We start from the raw sequence: 19082 nt of genomic DNA on the forward strand, positions 1-19082 counted from the left end.
CAGGATGAAGTACCTTGAAATGCGAGCTGCGCAAACAAAAAACAAAATCATGGAGTTTGAGGATGAATAGTATCTGCACTAAAAAGCTACAAATTTGTATTGTTTTGTGTAGCATTCATTTTAACGTATTTCGTCCTGAAAGTTCACACACCTATGCATCAAGTATATGTGTATTATTTTAAAAAAACTGAAACATAAAAATTTGAATTACGACCGTTTCAAATTCATTCGGCCTCCATGGAGGCCGAGCTCCATTCAGCATTTTCGGTTAGGCCTCTTTTGGTTCATAGAATAGAATTATCGTAGGAATAGGAATTTTGTAGGAAATGAGATGACATGTATCTCAAATTCTATGAGTAGGAATAGAAAACGAGATGTCATTTGGTTGACACCAAAGGAATTTTTTCATTAAGTCTAGGCTTATTTTTATTTTCCTATGAAATGTGAAGGATAGGAACCAATCCTATGTAGGAATAGGAACCCATTCCTATGAACCAAAGGGTTCTAAAGGAAAAAAATGCTATAAGAATCCTATCCTCTAGAATTCTTATGAAATTCCTCCAAACCAAACCAAGGAGGCCTTAATTGCGTACGTATATATGCACGTAAAGTTTGCCCGATGCATTCCTTGGCACGGACTCCAGAGTAGAGTAGAAAGATGAAACCTACAATGCAAGCAGTGATGGTGGTGGCGCTGCATCCTCACCCTCGTGGGGAGCTGATGGCCCATGGCGCATGCAGATCCGGAGTGAAAGCCCATGCGCCCATACGCCCATAGCCGCGCGACAGCGCCGTGCACCTGCTCTTCCGTATGCCGGCCGGACGCGAGATCTACCGGCGCCATCCTCCCCTGCCCCATCGCTGCGCGCGCCATGTTCGCTCGCTCGCCCGCTCATCCATCGTCGAACGTGGATCCGCATGTGCGACGCCGACGCGGTACCGTGTGTCTATCCCGGGCGCCGTACCGCCGGCACAGTCGAGAGCAGGGAGCGGCTAGGTAGGAGTCGTCAGGTCACTGTGGCGCTCCTACCTGTGTACCGTGGCAGGACGCTCGAATTAGTTGCGCAGGTGACCACATAGATAGATAGATAGATAGACGTTGTGGTCACGCACAGCAATAATCGCTCGCTACCACGTCGCAGCAGTAAGTCGAATGAACAGTACGTGGCCCGGATTCATTTTTTTTAAAAAAGAGGATGATCCCAGCCTCTGCATCTATGAGATGCATGCGGCCATCTTACTGATTATTTTGAGAACCTTACAAAGTAGCACAACAATATGCCTGAATCCATCATCTTGACAATATCTGCCGCTACTCCAATTTATATGATAAAGGCGTATAAACTGGGTCAAATATCCGAACCTCTCACCCAAGCCTAACATCTAAAGCCGGAGGCCCTGACCGAGCCACATACCGAGTCAAGGTCACAATCTGGTCCGACGCACTCACATGTGTCGTCATCGCCGCCCCACAAAGTTAGGGCTTTCGCCCGGGAGATCTAGGGGAAGGGAAGTGAGGGAATCAGTCCATACCGACGCCTCCAAGGAGGGAAACGGCGCCCTCAGGCGTCGTCGTCGACGCGGCCGGCCATGGCCGACCAGGGATTTCGCCCGAACTAGACCACCGGCGACCCAAGGAAGCTCGGCCTGACGAGGCTGGCCCGCACGCCGAACAGGGGAGAAGGGGAGGCGCCAGATCGCGCGCACCGGTCACCGCAGAAACCGCCGCCGGCAGCCAACGATCACTGGATCCCGCCGCCAGCGCGGCCGGGACGCCAGATCCACCGCCCGTATGGCTGCTAGCCGGTCGTGCCTTGCCAATGGAGCCGCCGCTCCAGATCCGGGGTTCCCCACACAGATGCAGGGCAACCGAGGCCTCGCCGACATCATCCTTGGCGCCCCGGGCTTGCCCGACAGCTGCCTCAGGCGGCAGCGAGGAAGGAAAGCGAAGGAGGGGCGGCTAGGGAGGAGGAGGAGGGGGCGGCTAGGGTTGGGAGGGAGGAGGAGGAGGGTCTCTGACTCTCTTACTATGTGGATGATGCTGTGTTGTGATGCTTTGAACATCTTCCACATCCTATCATCTACCCTTGCTTCGTGGCCCGGATTCATGGAACTGCAGGCCCACTCTTCTCCGTGTCCACCCCGGTCGACCGACTCGCCCGCTCTCGGTCGGTCGTCGGTGACGTAGGGCGTCTCTCGCGCGCAGCCCCGACACGAGCACGCCGCGGCACACGGGGCCCGAAAGGCGGGCGCGACCTACCGCGGGGCGGGAAGCTGGCGTAAATGCGATCCGGCCGTAGTCACGACGGCTGCATACGGGTACTACGTCGTACGCACCACCCACGCGGCACTGTGGCCGTCCGCGCCCACGAGGCGCCCGGCGCCCGTGTTCCTCGCCGCGCGCACATGGCCCGTCGCCATACGCCCTCCGCACCGCTACACTACGGCGACCGTTCAACCGTAGACGACACTCGCGTGTGTGGAGATCCGGGGCTGCGATCCTCCTGCCCCCAGGCCGTTTTTGGTCCTGTTTTGAATATTCTAACTCAGTTAGAGGTTAAAATTAAAGCATTTTCAACAGCCGCCGAACGCGTCACGCGCTAAAAACTACTTTACCGCGTGTCCATCCTCTGGTTTGGCGCGGCGGGCAGCGCTGTCTCTAGCAGCCGCGCTAAAATGCAGCGCGCGCGACTGTCGCACAAACAACATATACATTTCAAAACAGAAGCAAAAAAATCAAACACAAACAAAATAAATCAAAATAAATAGTTCAATTTCATTATTACAACTCAAACGAGCAGTTTATCATTCAATATAGCAAATAGTTCAACAATACAACAAATAGTCCAACAATACAATATCAAACGCACAAATCATGATGATCTTTGTCGTTCATTCCATGCCCACCACTCCTCAATGAGATCCTTCTGAAAATCATCATGCGCTGCGGGACGTCGAATGACATGATACAAGGCAACAAAACGGGCCACCCTTTCAGCCATCCGTCGCACTTGCACGGGATGTCCCAAAGCATTCATTGATCCCACAAGCGTGCATAATGTACCAAAGCATTTTTTGATCCCTAAATCTAGCCGGTCCTCTCACAATAGCAAATTGGGCTTGCAAAATCCCAAAAGCTCTCTCCACATCTTTTCTAGCCGCCGCCTGAGCATTGTGGAAACCAAGATTTTTCTTACCTTCCGACTTTTTCAATGGCTGCACAAAGGTTTGCCACTTTGGATAGATGCCATCCGCTAGGTAATAGTCATAGTTGTATGTACGGCCATTTGCTACAAACTGCACCGGTGGCAAATCACCATTTGCAATCTTATTCATCATTGGTGACCGGTTGACAACATTGATGTCATTCAAAGATCCAGACATTCCAAAGAATGCATGCCAAATCCAAGTCTCTTGATCGGCCACCGCTTCAAGGATTATAGTGGAACCTTTTTTTTGGTCGTGGAATTGCCCATGCCATGTTTTTGGACAATTCTTCCAACTCCAATGCATGCAATCTATTGAGCCAAGCATACCAGAAAAGCCGCGAGCTTTGTTCATCTCCAATAGCCTTGCAGCGTTTTTAGCATTGGGAGATCTCAAATACTCCTTGCCAAACACTTGCACAATTCCGACTGCGAAGCGCTTGACACACATGATGGCTTGGCTCTCACCCATAGTCAAGTGATCATCAACTAAATCAACCGGGATACCGTATGCCAACATACGCAAAGCGGCTGTCACCTTCTGAAAGGTGCTATGCCCAAACTCTCTGGCGGCATTCCTCCTTTGCTGAAAAAATCGGTCATGGCTCGCTAGTTCCTCTGCAATGCGCCTGAACAACTCGGTGCTCATTCTAAACCGGCGACGAAAGTACGACTCCGGGTATGTGGGATTCTCCACGAAATAGTGCCTCATCAATCTGTTATGGGCATCAATCCTATCCCTCCAAATTTTCTGCCGACCCATAACCGAACCATCGCGCTTCGGTTTTTTATTGATGTGCATAGCTAGGATCATTGCAAGATCCTCCTCCTTTTTCATATCAAATTCTTCTTCCGAAGAATCATATGACGAACTCATCTACAATGTTCAATACTATGCTATAAAAACTACAATTAACATGCACCGAATTCATGAAGTTTGAGCAATACATACCTTGCAGGCGTTTTGTCGAACACCTTGCGGGCGCCGAGCGGCAGCGAGCGCCTGGGCGCTGTTCGTCGGGGGATGGACGCGCGCGAGGGGCGGCGGTGACTAGAGGGGGGCAGAGGAGGAGGATGGCGAGGGCGGCGGCGGCGCCGCGACTGGAGAGGGGGGGGGGTGAGTTGCGAGCGAGCGCAGGAGAGTACAGCGCGCGGGAGCGGGCGCAGCAAATAAGCGGCGCGCGATGCAGTTTCGGCCCGCGCGCTGAACAAGATATGCCGCGCGCGCGGTTTTTGCGCGCCCGCTGGAGCCACTATACCGGTTGCGCGCGCTAAAATGGGCAATTTTGCGGCGCGACGCTAGTCTGGCGCGGCTGTTGGAGATGCTCTTAGATTCTAACTCTGAACCAACCCTGAACTAACTCTAACCAAAGAGGTGTTTGGATGGCAGGGTTAGATTGACAATAAATGCTCTTTCTCAATCATTTGGCTACTTTGGACCATATTACCTGCCGGATTTGGCGGAACGAACCCTATCCGAGGCCGACGGGAACGGGCCGCGCAAGGAGCCGCGACTGCTTACCAGCGGGCGGACGGGCCGCGGGGAGACGAGGGGGTTGGAACGGGAGGATAGGGCAGGGCTGCTTACCGGCGGCGGACGGAAGCGTAGATACGGCGAGGCGCCTTCACGGGCGGTGCTAGAGGGAGGGAGAGGACGAAAAACTTCGAGGAAGTGGGGAGGGATCTGTTGCGGGAAGAGCGAGAGAAAAATGTATTTTTTAGTGGTCCCTAGGAGAACTAACCCAAATAAGCATCTCTTTGGATGGGTAAGATTTTTTAGATGGGTTAGATGCATCTAACCCAAACTAACCCTCCTGTTTAGATATTTTTGGATGGGTCCCGATAACGCCCACATGTGTGAATGTTAAGGGGTCTGGCCACACGTCTATGTGTGGTATGTAAAGAATCAGCCCACACATCTATGTGTGGGCAAAACAAGTAACGACCACACGTCCGGTCTTTTGACTCGTGGTCCCTCTCACATGCCTAAGTGTGGGCAAACTGGATAATGCCCACACACCCATACTCATGGTTCCGCATGCTTCGCGTGACAGTCATCACACGTCCCCGCAGTTGCCATGATTCGGACCCTCTTCCATGTCTGTTTAATAACAGCTGCCATGTTGCTGAAATACAGTTGGCATGTCTGATAACTACAGTTGCCATCTCAGGTCAAGTGCCAGATGCCATTTTTTGGACAACTGCAGTTGTTGCCATATAAGGTCTGGTCTACTACAGTTGCCATGATTTGAAAACTTTAGAAGTTGCCACCTACTAACACTAGGCAGTTGCCATGTAGCACTACAAAAAGGCATGGCAAAAAAAATGTTCGGGTAAAGAGAGAGTTGCCATTTGCTTACAAGCACGCTAGGGCAGTTGACATGTACCCTGCAAAAACACATGGTAACTCGGATAAAAGAGAGAGTTGCCATCTGCTTACAAGCACGCTAGGGCAGTTGCCATGTACCCTGCAAAACACATGGCAACTGACAGTTTTGAGTGTGAGAGAGGAGACGGACGTGTGGGCGAACTGCTAAATGCTCACACACCAGCCCCTACGCGTGCGTGAAAACTGGCATGTGGGCGAACCGCTAAACGCCCACACACCAGCCCCTCCGCATGGTCAAAACAGACGTGTGGGCGACCAGATGAACGCCCACACATCAGCTCAATCCTACGTGGCATAAAAAATCTGACAAAATATGCTAAGATTCGTGCAAACATAAACAGACGTTGATCCATGCGTGTGAACCAGATGCAAATGCCCACACGTGTGTATTAGTATTTCCATTTTAAATTAGTTGAGTCCAAATTAACACAAACTAACTCTAACTCTTGAAACCAAACGTCGCCTTTGCTTCCGTGTGAGTTCCAGCGCTGGCTATATCCGGTAGTACTCCGGTTTGCCAGGGCGTCGCCCTCGGTGCAGGCTGCCAGCTCCAAGCATGCTCATCCATGCAACCACGCACGCGAGCTAGCGCACTCCGTCCGTCGCGGGCCAGGCCGGCGGCATCTCTATCGGATACGCTTTTATCAGTCGGTTAGTTGCTCGAGTTGACCCATCAACGCCCGCCCGGCTGCGTTTAGTTTGCCTCTCTCGGCCTCGGCTCTCAGCGCCACATACAGATACAGCAGACAACTCCATTTATTCATGACAGGCACACTCCCAATTAGTTTGTCCTACCTGGTCGAGTTCGCTAACTAGTACGTAATCAGCAACACTCCAATTAAGCCACTTCGATCGTGCACGTACGTCATATCGTTTCCAGTCGTCTTCACCTTCATATTCTTCACGTGCCATGCATTGATGGCCCAGTATTTCCACCTGCACGCAGAGAAGATGGTAGTACGATCAAGTCGAGAAGGCGGTGCACCGCCGCGTCGGAGCGCTCATCGCCCCCTACCTCTCCCCGGCATTATTCACGTTCTTAGCTGGTCGAGAGAGACGCATAGTTAGGTTGGCGCCACTGCGGCGTCGCCATCCCGGAGATTCCGCACCGGCAAACCAGCTTGTCACGCCGCGCGCGCACGCAGGGTTAGCGTCTAGCTAGCGCGCCACACGTACGATTGTCAGCTTGCTTATTGGTCGTCAGGAGAATACTAAGCCAGCACTGTGCGATCGTTCGTTTCTTCTCTGCTTTAGCGGCGCAGGACGCCCGACTGTAACCAGCCGCGTACGAACGTACGTACGTGCAACAGTACGTACGTACGTACTATGGCACAGTATTTCAGTTGCGGCCGGCCCCGGCCCTCCGTATTTGTTATCTATCAATGGGCTAGGCGCCGGCGTGGTGATCATGAACTGATGAAGACTACGAGGCCTAGTTGACACTTGATTAGTTGATTTAACACACGATTAATTAGTCTCCCACCATACTGTACGGTCGAGCTTGCTAGCGAACTGCCAGCACGCATGCGCAATTAACAAACCTAATGAGAGGCTTACACATCCAGGATTAATTAGTGTGCCATGACCTCCAGCTAGTACGACTGCCACAATGCTCTCATAGCCCCGTCCGTGGATCGTGTCAGTTAAGGACAGTGTTAGGGACGCGCGCGTCGGTTAAGGAAATGGACCGGCGACCTACCTGGAGCTGCTAGCAGCAGCCAACTAACGTGATCGATCGATCGCGCCGGCCGACCGGCCGGCCGGCTATAGCTCTATAGCTAGCGCATCCATGGCTAGCACGACTGTACGTACCGAACCTTACCCTACCCTAGGTAGCTAGCATGGGTACATGCACGTAGAAAAACCAACCGTTGAAACCAGCCTTTTCTGGGATCGACCGCTTCAATATTCGCACATGCACGACTTCAACCAGATTGGACGTTCATTCTCAGATTCCATGATTACTTTCTCTAGTACGCAGCTAGGGCAATCTACTTGCACGGTCGATCGGCACGTCAGTTAGGGCAGCTCCAATGTTCGGTGAAGTATAGTGGTAGCACTGGCACTGCTAGCAATCCGATTATCCGATCCTTTAAAGAGGCATGCAGCTCTAGTTGTCAGTTGTCATGAGCTGCACAGTGCCGATTCAATCGCAGCTAGCTTTAAAACGGAAAATTGTTAGTAGATTAACATGCTACAGTACCATGAGTGCGCCCGTGCGTAGTTTAATTAGTTATCAGGGGCGGGGCCTCTTTAAATTTTGGGAGTACGTAACAGCGGATGACTGGCCTACCGCGCGCGCTTTTAGTCCAACAGTGAGGGCGTTCAGCTTGTCCCCGACGCGTATTATTTTATGCAAAGTGTAGCTTTAGCCCTAGCTTAATCAGCTCCGGAGTCGAGTCCCACTCCCGCCACCATCCATCAATCATCAGTTGGTACCAGCACTTTGTATTAAATAAACCACATGATCTGCTACTAATGATTTGTGTTACTAATACACGACCGGTCAATGGATCAGAGGGCCGGTTGGGGGTGCGTGGAAAATGCCATAAGAGCGACTCCCACAGGGTTTCTGCTTTCATGTAGTTTTTTTTTTTGAGAGAGAGTTGCTTTCATGTAGTTAGTTCTATGTAACGATTAATTCGATCTTCTTGACTTTGCTATATCTATTTCCTGCAGTCCTTTCAATTAAGGGCATTTTTATTAATTCATAATGTAGCATCAAGCAGATACAAAGTATGACGAGCGGCGCCCAGCATGTGATACAATCTATTCCTAGTAAGGCAAGAATCATGAGTTATTCAGTAATGTTGAATATGTACTGCAAATCTCAACAATTTAGTTGCCAAATGGTGTACTATATACTGCACCTTCTGTTTCATATTAGTTGTCGCTCAAACATGCTACTCCCTCCGTCCATATTAATTAGTTGTCGCTCAAACATATGCATCCATCACTGGGGTAATATATGCCATCTATCGATCGATCGGTTGCTGAGGTTTAAGAAAGTTGTAGTACTACGTGCTAATCAACCAGCTGCTGCTACAGAATTTTGCAAAGAAGAATTTAGTTAGTTTACTGTAGCTCGGTTGGGTATGGATGCGTGGTCCAACCCCAACGATGTTCAGGGGACCAAATGCTTTCCCTCACCAACCAACTTAAATGGCCCTGGTTAGTACGTCCAAATACATGCCCAAAAGTTGTCCAAAGTTGTCATCATCCTCTCCAGACTATATTACTCAAACGGATTAAGCTCAGGCCCGTTATTAAGCATGGGTGCATGCATGCAAATACGAACAATGCAAAGGGAAGAGAAAAAGAAGTATACCATGACAGCCAGGAATTGGACGCGCGTACGTACGTGCCCATCATCTGACTCTGCACCGAACTTCCACTTACTTAAAACCCTGTGATCGGATTAGAATATGCATGCATGGCGACAAGTCTTTGATGAGTCTTGGTGCGTTGGAGTACTTACTAGGCTGTACGTGTTGCTTTGTGCATGCGCATGATGCCTAATTGATGGCCAAGTTTGGAGAAAGTTTGACCCAAGGTTGCCTTTTTTGGCTTGTTTTTGAACGACCCACGGCTGTCTTGTCTTCGTGGGATTTTGTAAACCGCACGAGATTATTGTCCCGCCAACGCCAGCCTTAAGCATTCTTGATGATTTTGGTACCTATGGCCCAGGAAGCGATGCAACTATGCCTACACATCAAGTCTGTTTTGACATCTGATCTGTTTCCCGTAAAAGAAAAATGACATCTTATCTGTAGCAGTTCTGTCGGCTGGTGAAAATGCCTTCAACTACCGGCCAAGAATAATAATATCTACTAGATGACATTTCCAGAAATCTCAGGAAATAGATTTAAAAAGAATGTATGGATCCCAGAAGGAAATGAGCTTGCATGCACTTTATGTATACACAGATGGGAATGTACGTGGATGCATTGATCCCTACATCTTATACATATCTTATTGAAAGAGGAGAGGAAAAGCGAAAAGTCCATTCTGCACCTGAGCTCATATGCTCCCGCATGAACAGTAAAATCAAAAAAAAATCGAAAAAAATTTAAAAAATTCCAAATTTTTCTTGAGACAAACATTGACAGAAGTTCTAAGTGCCTGCAAAAATTCATCATGAAATCACATCCCTAGAAGGCGTGGCAAAAAAAAACAAATTCAGTGCTTCAAAATGCGTTTGAAAGTAGCTTTTTCAGAGTACTTTTTTTGTTTTTTTGCCACGCCTTCTAGGAATGTGATTTCATGACGAATTTTTGCAGGCACTTAGAACTTTTGTCAATGTTTCACTCAAAAAAAATTTGGAATTTTTTGAATTTTTTTATTTTTTTTCGATTTTACTGTTCATGCGGGAGCATATGAGCTCGGGTGCAGATTAGCCGCGTCCGAGGAAAAGGGGAAATGATTAATAAGAAGAATAAAAGAAGCTACCACACCAATCATTAGGGAAATTGATTAATAGCCCCAAAACAGCATCGTTCTTGGGCGCGCGGTAATCGCAAAGCTAGTCCCCGAATTACCACGAACGCCTCAAGGTTAAATAAATCTCCACACACACACACAGCTTAATTACTCACTTCGCCGCTCGATAAGCGTTTATATTACAACTCTACCCCTAGCGTAAAGAAAGAATTACCAAATTGCCCCCTATAGAGGCCAGGCCACCAACTCTGGCGAGCTTGGCGCCAGCTGCGGATGATGTGGGCGGTTGGCCGGCCGGCCGGTCCGCCGGTCAACACGCGTAGTACTCGACGAGCTCGTCCAGCGACTCGGGCTGCGGGTCCGCGTTCTCCAGCATCCACAGGAGGTGCTCGAACAGCACCACCTCGCAGCCGATGATGGTGCCGCCGGCGCCGTCGCCGCCCACGCCGCCGCCCGAGCGGTCCACGAGGTTCTGGAACAGCGGGTGGCAGACGAGGTCGGCGGCGATGAGGTAGCGGCGGCGCGACTTGCCGACGTAGACCGGGTGGAGGCCCGGGGGCACGCTGTCGGCGCCGTGGAACGACGCCGCGCCGCCGCCGACGCCGCGGCCCCACGGGTCCTCCTCCTCGCCGCCGCCGCCGCCGTGCGACGCCGCCGAGGGCGTGCGCGAGATCCGGCTCGACGAGTGCCACCGCCTGATCATGCACTTGAGCTTGCTGCTCAGCCCGCCCTTCGCCATTGGAAGCAGAGAAAATGAGAAGATGTTCTTGGAGTTCAGTCGGAAAGAGAGAGGAGGCGTAGGGATGACTTGCAGGGTCGGGGAGGTGGCGAGAGGGTATATATAGGGGGCGGAGGGGAGGCCGGCTGTGGACTGGCGGGATGGAGACCGGTGGGAGGGCGAGGGTCAAGGTGTCGGGGACGGTGCATGGCGCGGCCACGGTGATGATGGTAAAACCGAACCCGGAGGAGAGGAGAGGGGAACAGTGGGGAGGCAACTGGCCGCCGCCCCGTCGGGAAGTGGTGGTACTCCGTATGTGACGGTGCGCGGTATCTGTCCGTCCGTCCGTCTCTTTCTCTCCGGTTGGCATGCAGCACGGCAGCGCAGACCCGACTGTGAATTCGCGAGGACCGTGACATGTCCATCGTCAGGTAGTACGCCGAGCTGATATCCGTCGCACTTTTTTTTTAGATTGATTAAGCTATATATGCTCATCGCCGGCCACTTGCACGAGGCCACAAAAATGGCTGCAGAACTTGTCCGTGAATAAGTAGAAGTGCATCTGCCAGTGAAAAGCAGAAACGGATTTGGGCCACGCAAGGGCGGGGGCACCGAGTCCGTCGCACGTGTTTTTTCTTTCGGTTTTTGATTTTCAGACTTTCAACCTTTTGAACAAGAGTTCAAATTAAATTATGTTTTTATATTTGTGTTTATCCTGGCCGGGACTTTCAAATAATATTTGTTTTAAACATGTTCTAAATTTCAACTCTAAGGTGGCTGAGCATCTTCGGGTTCGTATCCTCCATAAGGTGGCTGAGCCGCTAAGGAAGACCGTCGAGTTCACTCCCTTTGGTAAATCTGAGGAAATAAGCTTCAATGTAAAATATGAGAAGTTGTCTAATTTTTGCTTGTGCTGTGATATGGTGGGTCACATGACGGCCAAGAACTGCAACATTCCGGCCGAGCTTCGCAAGGCGATCTATTCCATCGAGCTCAAAGCGCCGTCATGGGGTGGGCCGTTTCGGCGGCACATTGACTTCTGGGGCCTTCCGGGTGCCCGGGAAGATGAAGAGGACACGGAGAAGGCCAAGCTACCGGACAAGATGATCTCTGTGGTTGCTACGGCGGTCAAGAACCTGAGTTGGAACTGTCGGGGGCTGGGTCAACCCCGCACAGTTCAAGAGCTTGTGTGTCTCTCTAAGACGCACCAACCCAATGTTATCTTCCTTTCAGAGACTAGAAAAAATAAATAATATGTTGAAGCTTTGCATTATCGGTTGGGTATGAAAAATGTGTTCTCCTTTTCAGCTCAAGGGAAAGGTGGAGGCCTTGCTGTGTTCTGGGATGATTCTTATAATCTGGAGTTGAATAAGTTTGGGAGCATTTCATTGATATGTATATTTTTTCTAGCAATGGTGCAAAATGGAGAAGCACTTTTGTCTATGGAGAAGCCAAGGCAAGTCAAAGGTATGTAATGTGGGATCTTTTGCGTAGAATTAAACCCCTTGGTTCGGGACCGTGGTTTTTGGTTGGGGATTTCAATGAAGCGATGTGGCAGAATGAACATTTTTCTCGGCATAAGAGGTCGTCTTCCATGATGGCTAATTTTAGAAGTGTTCTTTCTGATTGTAACCTCTTTGACTTGGGATTTCATGGTGTTCCTTGGACCTATAATAACAAGCAAGAGGGCAACAAAAATGTCAAAGTGAGACTAGACCGGGCTGTTGCGTGTCCCCAATGGTCTGCTTTGTTTCCAGATTGCAAGGTGTCTCATATTATCAGTTCAAGGTCTGATCATTGTCCTCTGCTCATTCAATTATCGGGGTCTCCCCATGTTGGCAAAATTGTTAAACAGCTCAGATACGAGGCTTATTGGGAGAGGGAAGGGGTGGTTCTAGAGGAGCAAATTAAATCTTGTTGGAATGACGGCACACATAATGAGGATTTGAAGGATGTGACCATGAATCTGAAGAGAATGCTTGGAAAATTGCATGAGTGGAGTAGCACTTATATTGGATATCTACCCAGGAAACTTGATTTGGCGAGGAAGAGACTAAATAGTCTTTACAATAGAAATGATACCGCAGCCTTGGTTGAGAGGAAGGCGATTCTTAAAGAAATGGATGAGCTCCTTTATAAAGAAGAAATTTTATGGTAGCAAAGATCACGGATTGATAAAATTAAATGGGGGGATAGGAACACAAAATTCTTCAGATCTAAGGCTACGTGGAGAGCTAAGAAAAATAATATTTCGAGCTTGAGAAGGAATGATGGCACGGTTACAGAGAATGTGGCAGAGATCCATAATATCACTAACTCTTTCTTCAAGGATCTATACACATGTGATGGTACGGTTGATCCTTCTCTGATCATTCCCCTCGTGCCGCTTGTGAGTGAGGATATGAATGTTGATATTTGTAAACCGTTCACGGACCAAGAGATTAGTGACGCTCTCTTTCAAATTGGCCCACTTAAGGCTCCGGGTCCAGATGGTTTTCCAGCAAGGTTCTTTCAAAGGAATTGGGGAGTGCTGAAGGAGGATATTATTCGTGCGGTTAAATTTTTTTTTCATACGGGGACAATGCCGGAGGGCGTAAACGATACGGTGATTGTGCTTATTCCTAAGGTGAAAAATCCCCAATCAATCAAAGACTTCCGTCCTATCAGTCTGTGTAATGTTATTTATAAAATCATATCAAAGTGCCTTGTGAACAGACTGAGACCGCATCTTGATGGTATGATTTCTCCAACCCAAAGTGCCTTTATTCCAGGGAGACTTATTTCTGATAATGCTCTTATTGCGTTTGAGTGTATGCATTCCTTAAGTACTCTGAAGGATGGGCGGGGTGAATTCTGTGCTTATAAATTGGATCTTGCCAAGGCTTATGATAGAGTGGATTGGAATTTTTTGAAGTGCATGTTGAGCGCAGTGGGGTTAGCACCAGAGTGGATAAAGTGGATTATGGCATGTGTTACTTCAGTAAAAAAATTCAGTGCACTTCAATGGCCAGCTCTTGGAGTCCTTCTCCCCGTCATGTGGTATTAGGCAAGGGGATCCTCTCTCACCATACTTATTTTTATTTGTGGCTGAAGCTCTTTCCTTATTGCTACAGAATGCGTGTACTAGTGGATCACTTCTGGAGTTCAAGGTTAATAGACAGGCCCCGGGTATTTCACATCTCTTGTTTGCCGATGATTGTCTTTTATTTTTCAAGGGTTCCATTGAGCAAGATTTGGCAATCAAAAATATTATTGCGACTTATGAGAAGGGGACGGGTCAATTGCTGAGCCCAGATAAATGCTCTATATTGTACGGCAAGAATTGCAGTATGGAGGTCCAGGTGGCTGTTATGGTAATTCTTTGCATCACTTCGGAGGGTTTTGAGGATAAATACCTTGGGCTCCCGGTGCCAGAAGGGAGAATGAAGGCTGGTAAATTTCAATCCACAAAGGAAAAAGCCCTCAAAATTTTATCGGACTGGATAGAAAAATATGCCTCATGTGGGGCGAAAGAAACTTTGATTAAATCTGTCCTGCAGGCTCTTCCGGTGTATGCAATGGGTATTTTTAAATTTCCGGCATCGCTATGTGAGAAGTTGTCTCAGATCATAAGGAATTTCTGGTGGGGTGATGAGGAGAATAGGAGAAAGACTCATTGGCTGGCTTGGGATAAGATGACTAGGCCTAAAGGTGAGGGTGGTATGGGATTCCGGGACCTCAGATTATTTAACCAGGCTCTATTAGCTAAACAGGCCTGGAGGTTAGTAGTTAATCCTGATTCTCTTTGTGCCAAAGTGATTAAGGCAAAATATTATCCCCAGGGACATATCCTTGATACGGTTTTCCCGCAGTCAGCATCTCTTACTTGGCAAGGTATTCTGCATGGTTTGGATCTGCTTAAATCCGGAGTCATTTGGAGAGTGTGTGATGGGGCTAATATTAATATCTGTAGAGATAACTGGCTCCCAAGATCTTCTGGACTAAAAATTACTGCCAGAAAGAATAGGACAAGAGTCAAATGGGTTTCAGACTTGATGTTGAGTGGCCCTAGGAGGTGGGATGAAAATTTGGTTAGACATCTGTTTTATCCATATGATGCGGAGGAGATTTTGAGGTTGCGTATGCAGTCAAATGGGGAGGGTGATTTTGTTGCTTGGCATTTTGAAAAAACAGGGATGTTCTTGGTTAAAAGTGCGTACAAGCTTGCGCTTACTTTGAAGGATAAAAATAAGGATGAGGGTCAATGTAGTGAGGCTGTGTTGGGGAGAGAAAAATCTGGGATGTCATCTGGAAGGCTAATGTCCCACTGAAGATTCGCATTTTTGCTTGGAGGGTTGCAACAAATAGCTTGGTTGTCCAGGTTAATAGAGTGGTGCATCACCAAACTACTGTTTGGATGTGCACTATTTGTGGAATGGAGGATGAAAGTACTTTTCATGCGCTTGTTATGTGCCCGAAGGCGGTTGCGTTGCGGATGACCATGAGGGACATTTGGGAGTTACCTACGGAGAACGTCTTCAGATATACAGGGTATGATTGGTTTATTGTGCTTCTAAGTCAATTGAAGCCGGTCATGCGCGACCAAATCATTTTCATCTTCTGGAGAGTCTGGCACTTAAGAAATGACTTGATATTTGGTAAAGGAAAGGAATCAGTTTCAGCTTCTGCTAGCTTTGTGGGGAATTATTGGGTGTCTTTTGCCGCATGTCACTCCATGCCTCCGGTGGACTCAAAAAATAAAGGAAAGTGTCCAATGGATGGATTAAGATGGGCACCTAATATTGCGGGAGCTAAGACAGATTGGACTCCCCCACCCACTGGTTATTTAAAAGTTAATATTGATGCAAGCTTTGTGGAGAGCAGTAGAGAAGCAAGTGTGGGTGTGGTGGTTAGGAATGCGGCTGGGGAAGTCATTGTCTCTTCTTGGAACTTCATTGGGTCGTGTCAGAGTGTGGAGGAAGCAGAGCTAAGGGCGTGCATTGCTGGTCTATATATAGGTATCCCTCTTCACAATCCTATTATTTTAGAGACTGATTGTGCATTTGTTGTGGCGTCCCTTGCAACAGAGAAACTTGATAGATCAACGTTGGTTGATTTGAAGAAGGAAGCTTTGAGCTTATCCAAGTTGATAAATAACTTTCAAATGGCTTAAGTCGGACCGCCAATGTGGTGGCTCATTTAATAGCTAAGTTTAGTTTTGACAATAGATTCGATGGTATTCTTGTTAATGATGTACCGCCCTGTGTGGTGAATTCTGTATCGAACGATTGTAAGTTTCGAGATGTTTAATTAATGTAACGTGGTGTTAAAAAAAATTCAACTCTCAAAACTTAATACGTGCGACCGATAAATCAAGATTTTGATGCCTACAATCGACCAAAAAATGTCTTAATATCTATGAAACTTGATAAAAACAAACACAAAATTGCAAGTTTCAGATGAAAAATCGTAAGCTTCAACAACTGAACCTTAATATTTACTATGCCCCTATTCCTTAGCAGGTATGTGCCGAAAAAAATTATATGAGACCAGGTCTCACGGGTTAGCAGGTGAGACTCACCCTGATGGATGACACGTGGCATTCATAAATCATAAAGCATTTAATCTCTCCTTTCCCTGATTTCAAGTGAGGATATGGTAGATGCTTTGCGATTTATAAATGACATGTATCATCCATCAGGATGGGTGTCACATACTAGTTCATAAAACCTGGTCTCATATAATTTTTTTTTGATATGTGCCCCCACACCCGCGTGCCGGTGCGAATTTCCGAGTAGAAAGCCACAACCTATGGAGGAGCAGAACACAAAGCTACCTCAACCATCTCCGTTCCAGGATCGCATGATTTTGTTCCTCGTCCGTAATGTAATACTACCACTCTTTTCCTTCAGTTGCTCTCTTGTCGAGTCAGACAGACGTGGCATTGGCCACAGATTGCGCTTGCTGCTTTTGCAGCCCAGCTGCGCAAAAGCACCTCACCGCCATACGTACGTGTCACACTTAGCAAAGGGCATTGGTTAGTTAGGGTCTGAACCAACCACCTGTTTTAGCCCGTTCTCTGTATATATGTGAGCCAACCACCTGTTTTAGCACCAGATAAACAATTCGCATTAATCGATCAATGGAAAGGAAAGTTTGTAGGTAATTAAGACGGGACTATTGCAACTTAGAGCTAATTATGTTGTTCATTTACTTTACTTATCATGTACCATCATAAGCAAATTAAACACCTTTTCTTTCAGGGCGCTTTTGCATGTTCTATGGTCAGTCATCTACCACATATTAGTGTTTAGTTCTCCATTAAGCAAAAAGTGAATCACTGCAATTCTTTGCCATCAACATCATCCATGAGAATATGTGTATCATATAGTTTCTTAATATTGAAAAAGAAACAAAACACCTGCACGTAAATGCGCTCTCTCTCTCTCACACACACAATGACACAACCTAGACGTCAATCACCACTAACCCTCCGGTCGTCTCACCCCCACCCTAGCCTCCCATATGCCCCCTTCCCAAGGAGGTTGCGGGGACCCCATCCTCGCCCATGCCATATGTGGTTTAATTCTGCCCTGTCACTGCCACCACCAGTCGAGGTGGTGGTGGTCCCTCACCAATAGAGAGGCGAGGTCTTCTTTCCAATGAAAATAGTTGTGTTTGGTTGTTGTCTTTTGGGACGGCTGCAACCAAGGCATATTAGACTTTGTATTGTAGCCTCACTGTGTAATCCATACCGTATTGATATAGGACTTGTATGTCACCATTATATATATGTGATAGGGTATCCCATAGAGGGTTGAGCCAGTTCCTCCAAAACCTACCTTTTACATGGTATCGAGTCTAACCTAGGTCCTACATCCCACCCGCCGCCGCCGCCGCGCCAAAAACCCTAAACCCTAGGGCCGCCGGCGCCGGGGCCATGACCGCTTCCGTTTCGGGCGCCGCCAGCTTCGGGTCCACCCTCGCGTCGCTTGCCGCCCTCCTCAACCTCCCACCTCGCCCCCTGGCTCTGTTGGTGCCCCGGTTCTTGGGCACCACCACTGTAGGCTCCATGTTCTCAGCTCTGATTCCGCCGCCGTCGCCTGCAACCTTCATCGCCACGACGGCAATCCTGCCCGCGGCACCACCCGGGGCCTCTTTCTCGACACTTGTCGTCCTCCCGACGGCCTCGGGGGAGGTTCCGCCCGTGGTGCCACCCGTGGCGTCGCTCGCGACCTTGCCTGCGGCCGCGATCCTGTCCCTGCCCGCGGCGCCATCCGCGGCATCGGTCGTGGCCGTGGCTCCTATCGCGGCTCTGCCGCCCACCGTCCCTGCTACTGGCACCATCATGCCCACCGGGCCATTCCACTTCGACAACTTGATCACCATCAGATTCACGCCGGACAACTACTTGTTCTGGCGCTCCAAGGTCCTACCGCTGCTACGCAGCCGGTATCTACTCACGCCTCCTCTTCACCGAGCAACGCATCGAGGCTCGTCGCTCCTCCGCCACCATCACCGCCCAGCCGGCGGCCTTCTAGGCTTCTCGCGGCCAGCGCCCCCCTGCCCGGTCACCTGGCAAGGCCGCCCCGCCCCTGCATCGACCCTGGGTGGGGGCCCTAACACTAGGGTGGTGTGCCAGCTATGTGGTCGTGAACGCCATGTCGCTTCCAAGTGTCACCGCCGTTTTCAAAGGAGCTTTCTTAGCATCGGCAACGGCGGCAAGGGCAACAAGCGCCAATTTGCCATGGCAGACTTTGCCCCCCCCCCCGCCGCCGCCCCGGCTGCCCACATCGCCGCCAAGGGCAAGGACCCGCGCGTCGAGCAGGGATACACACATCCTACCATGTTGATCTAGCCTGGTACATGGGCACCGGCGCCACGGATCACATGACGAACGAGCTCAACAAACTCTCCACCTACCATCCCTACTACGAGCACAATCAGGTTCAGACCGCCGACGGTGTAGGTATGCCCATCTCTCACATTGGCCAAGCATCTCTTTTAACTAGTCATCTCTCTAGGCAGCTCCATCTTCGTAATGTTTTACGGGTACCCTCGGTGACTCGTAATCTTTTATCTGTCCCTAAGCTCACCCTTGATAATCATGTCCTACGTGAATGTCACCCTTTTAATGTTTTTGTTAAGGACCGAGCAAGCCGGGACGTTCTGCTTAGTGGCTGGTTGAGCCAAGGCTTGTACCGTTTGGAGGATCCATCCGCCCCATGCGTCTTCAGCTGTTTGTGTGTCGCCTTCCCAGTGGCACTCTCGCTTTGGTCACACCGCCACACCCATCATTCGCCACGTACTCCACCGTCATGAGCTGCCGTTAGAGTCTGGCAATAAAGAG

General features: G+C 49.2%; 1 protein-coding gene across 1 annotated transcript; it reads right to left on the minus strand.

Moving 5' to 3' along the window:
* Window positions 1–10018: 10018 nt before the first annotated feature.
* LOC119301609 (auxin-responsive protein SAUR76-like) lies at window positions 10019–11008 on the minus strand. The gene has a single exon (XM_037578605.1). The coding sequence runs from the start codon at window positions 10772–10774 to the stop codon at window positions 10346–10348; it is 429 nt and encodes a 142-aa protein (XP_037434502.1). The 5' UTR covers window positions 10775–11008; the 3' UTR covers window positions 10019–10345.
* Window positions 11009–19082: the final 8074 nt, after the last annotated feature.

This window comes from Triticum dicoccoides, chromosome 5A (genome assembly GCF_002162155.2).
Source record: "Triticum dicoccoides isolate Atlit2015 ecotype Zavitan chromosome 5A, WEW_v2.0, whole genome shotgun sequence".
Classification (NCBI taxonomy): Eukaryota; Viridiplantae; Streptophyta; class Magnoliopsida; order Poales; family Poaceae; genus Triticum; species Triticum dicoccoides.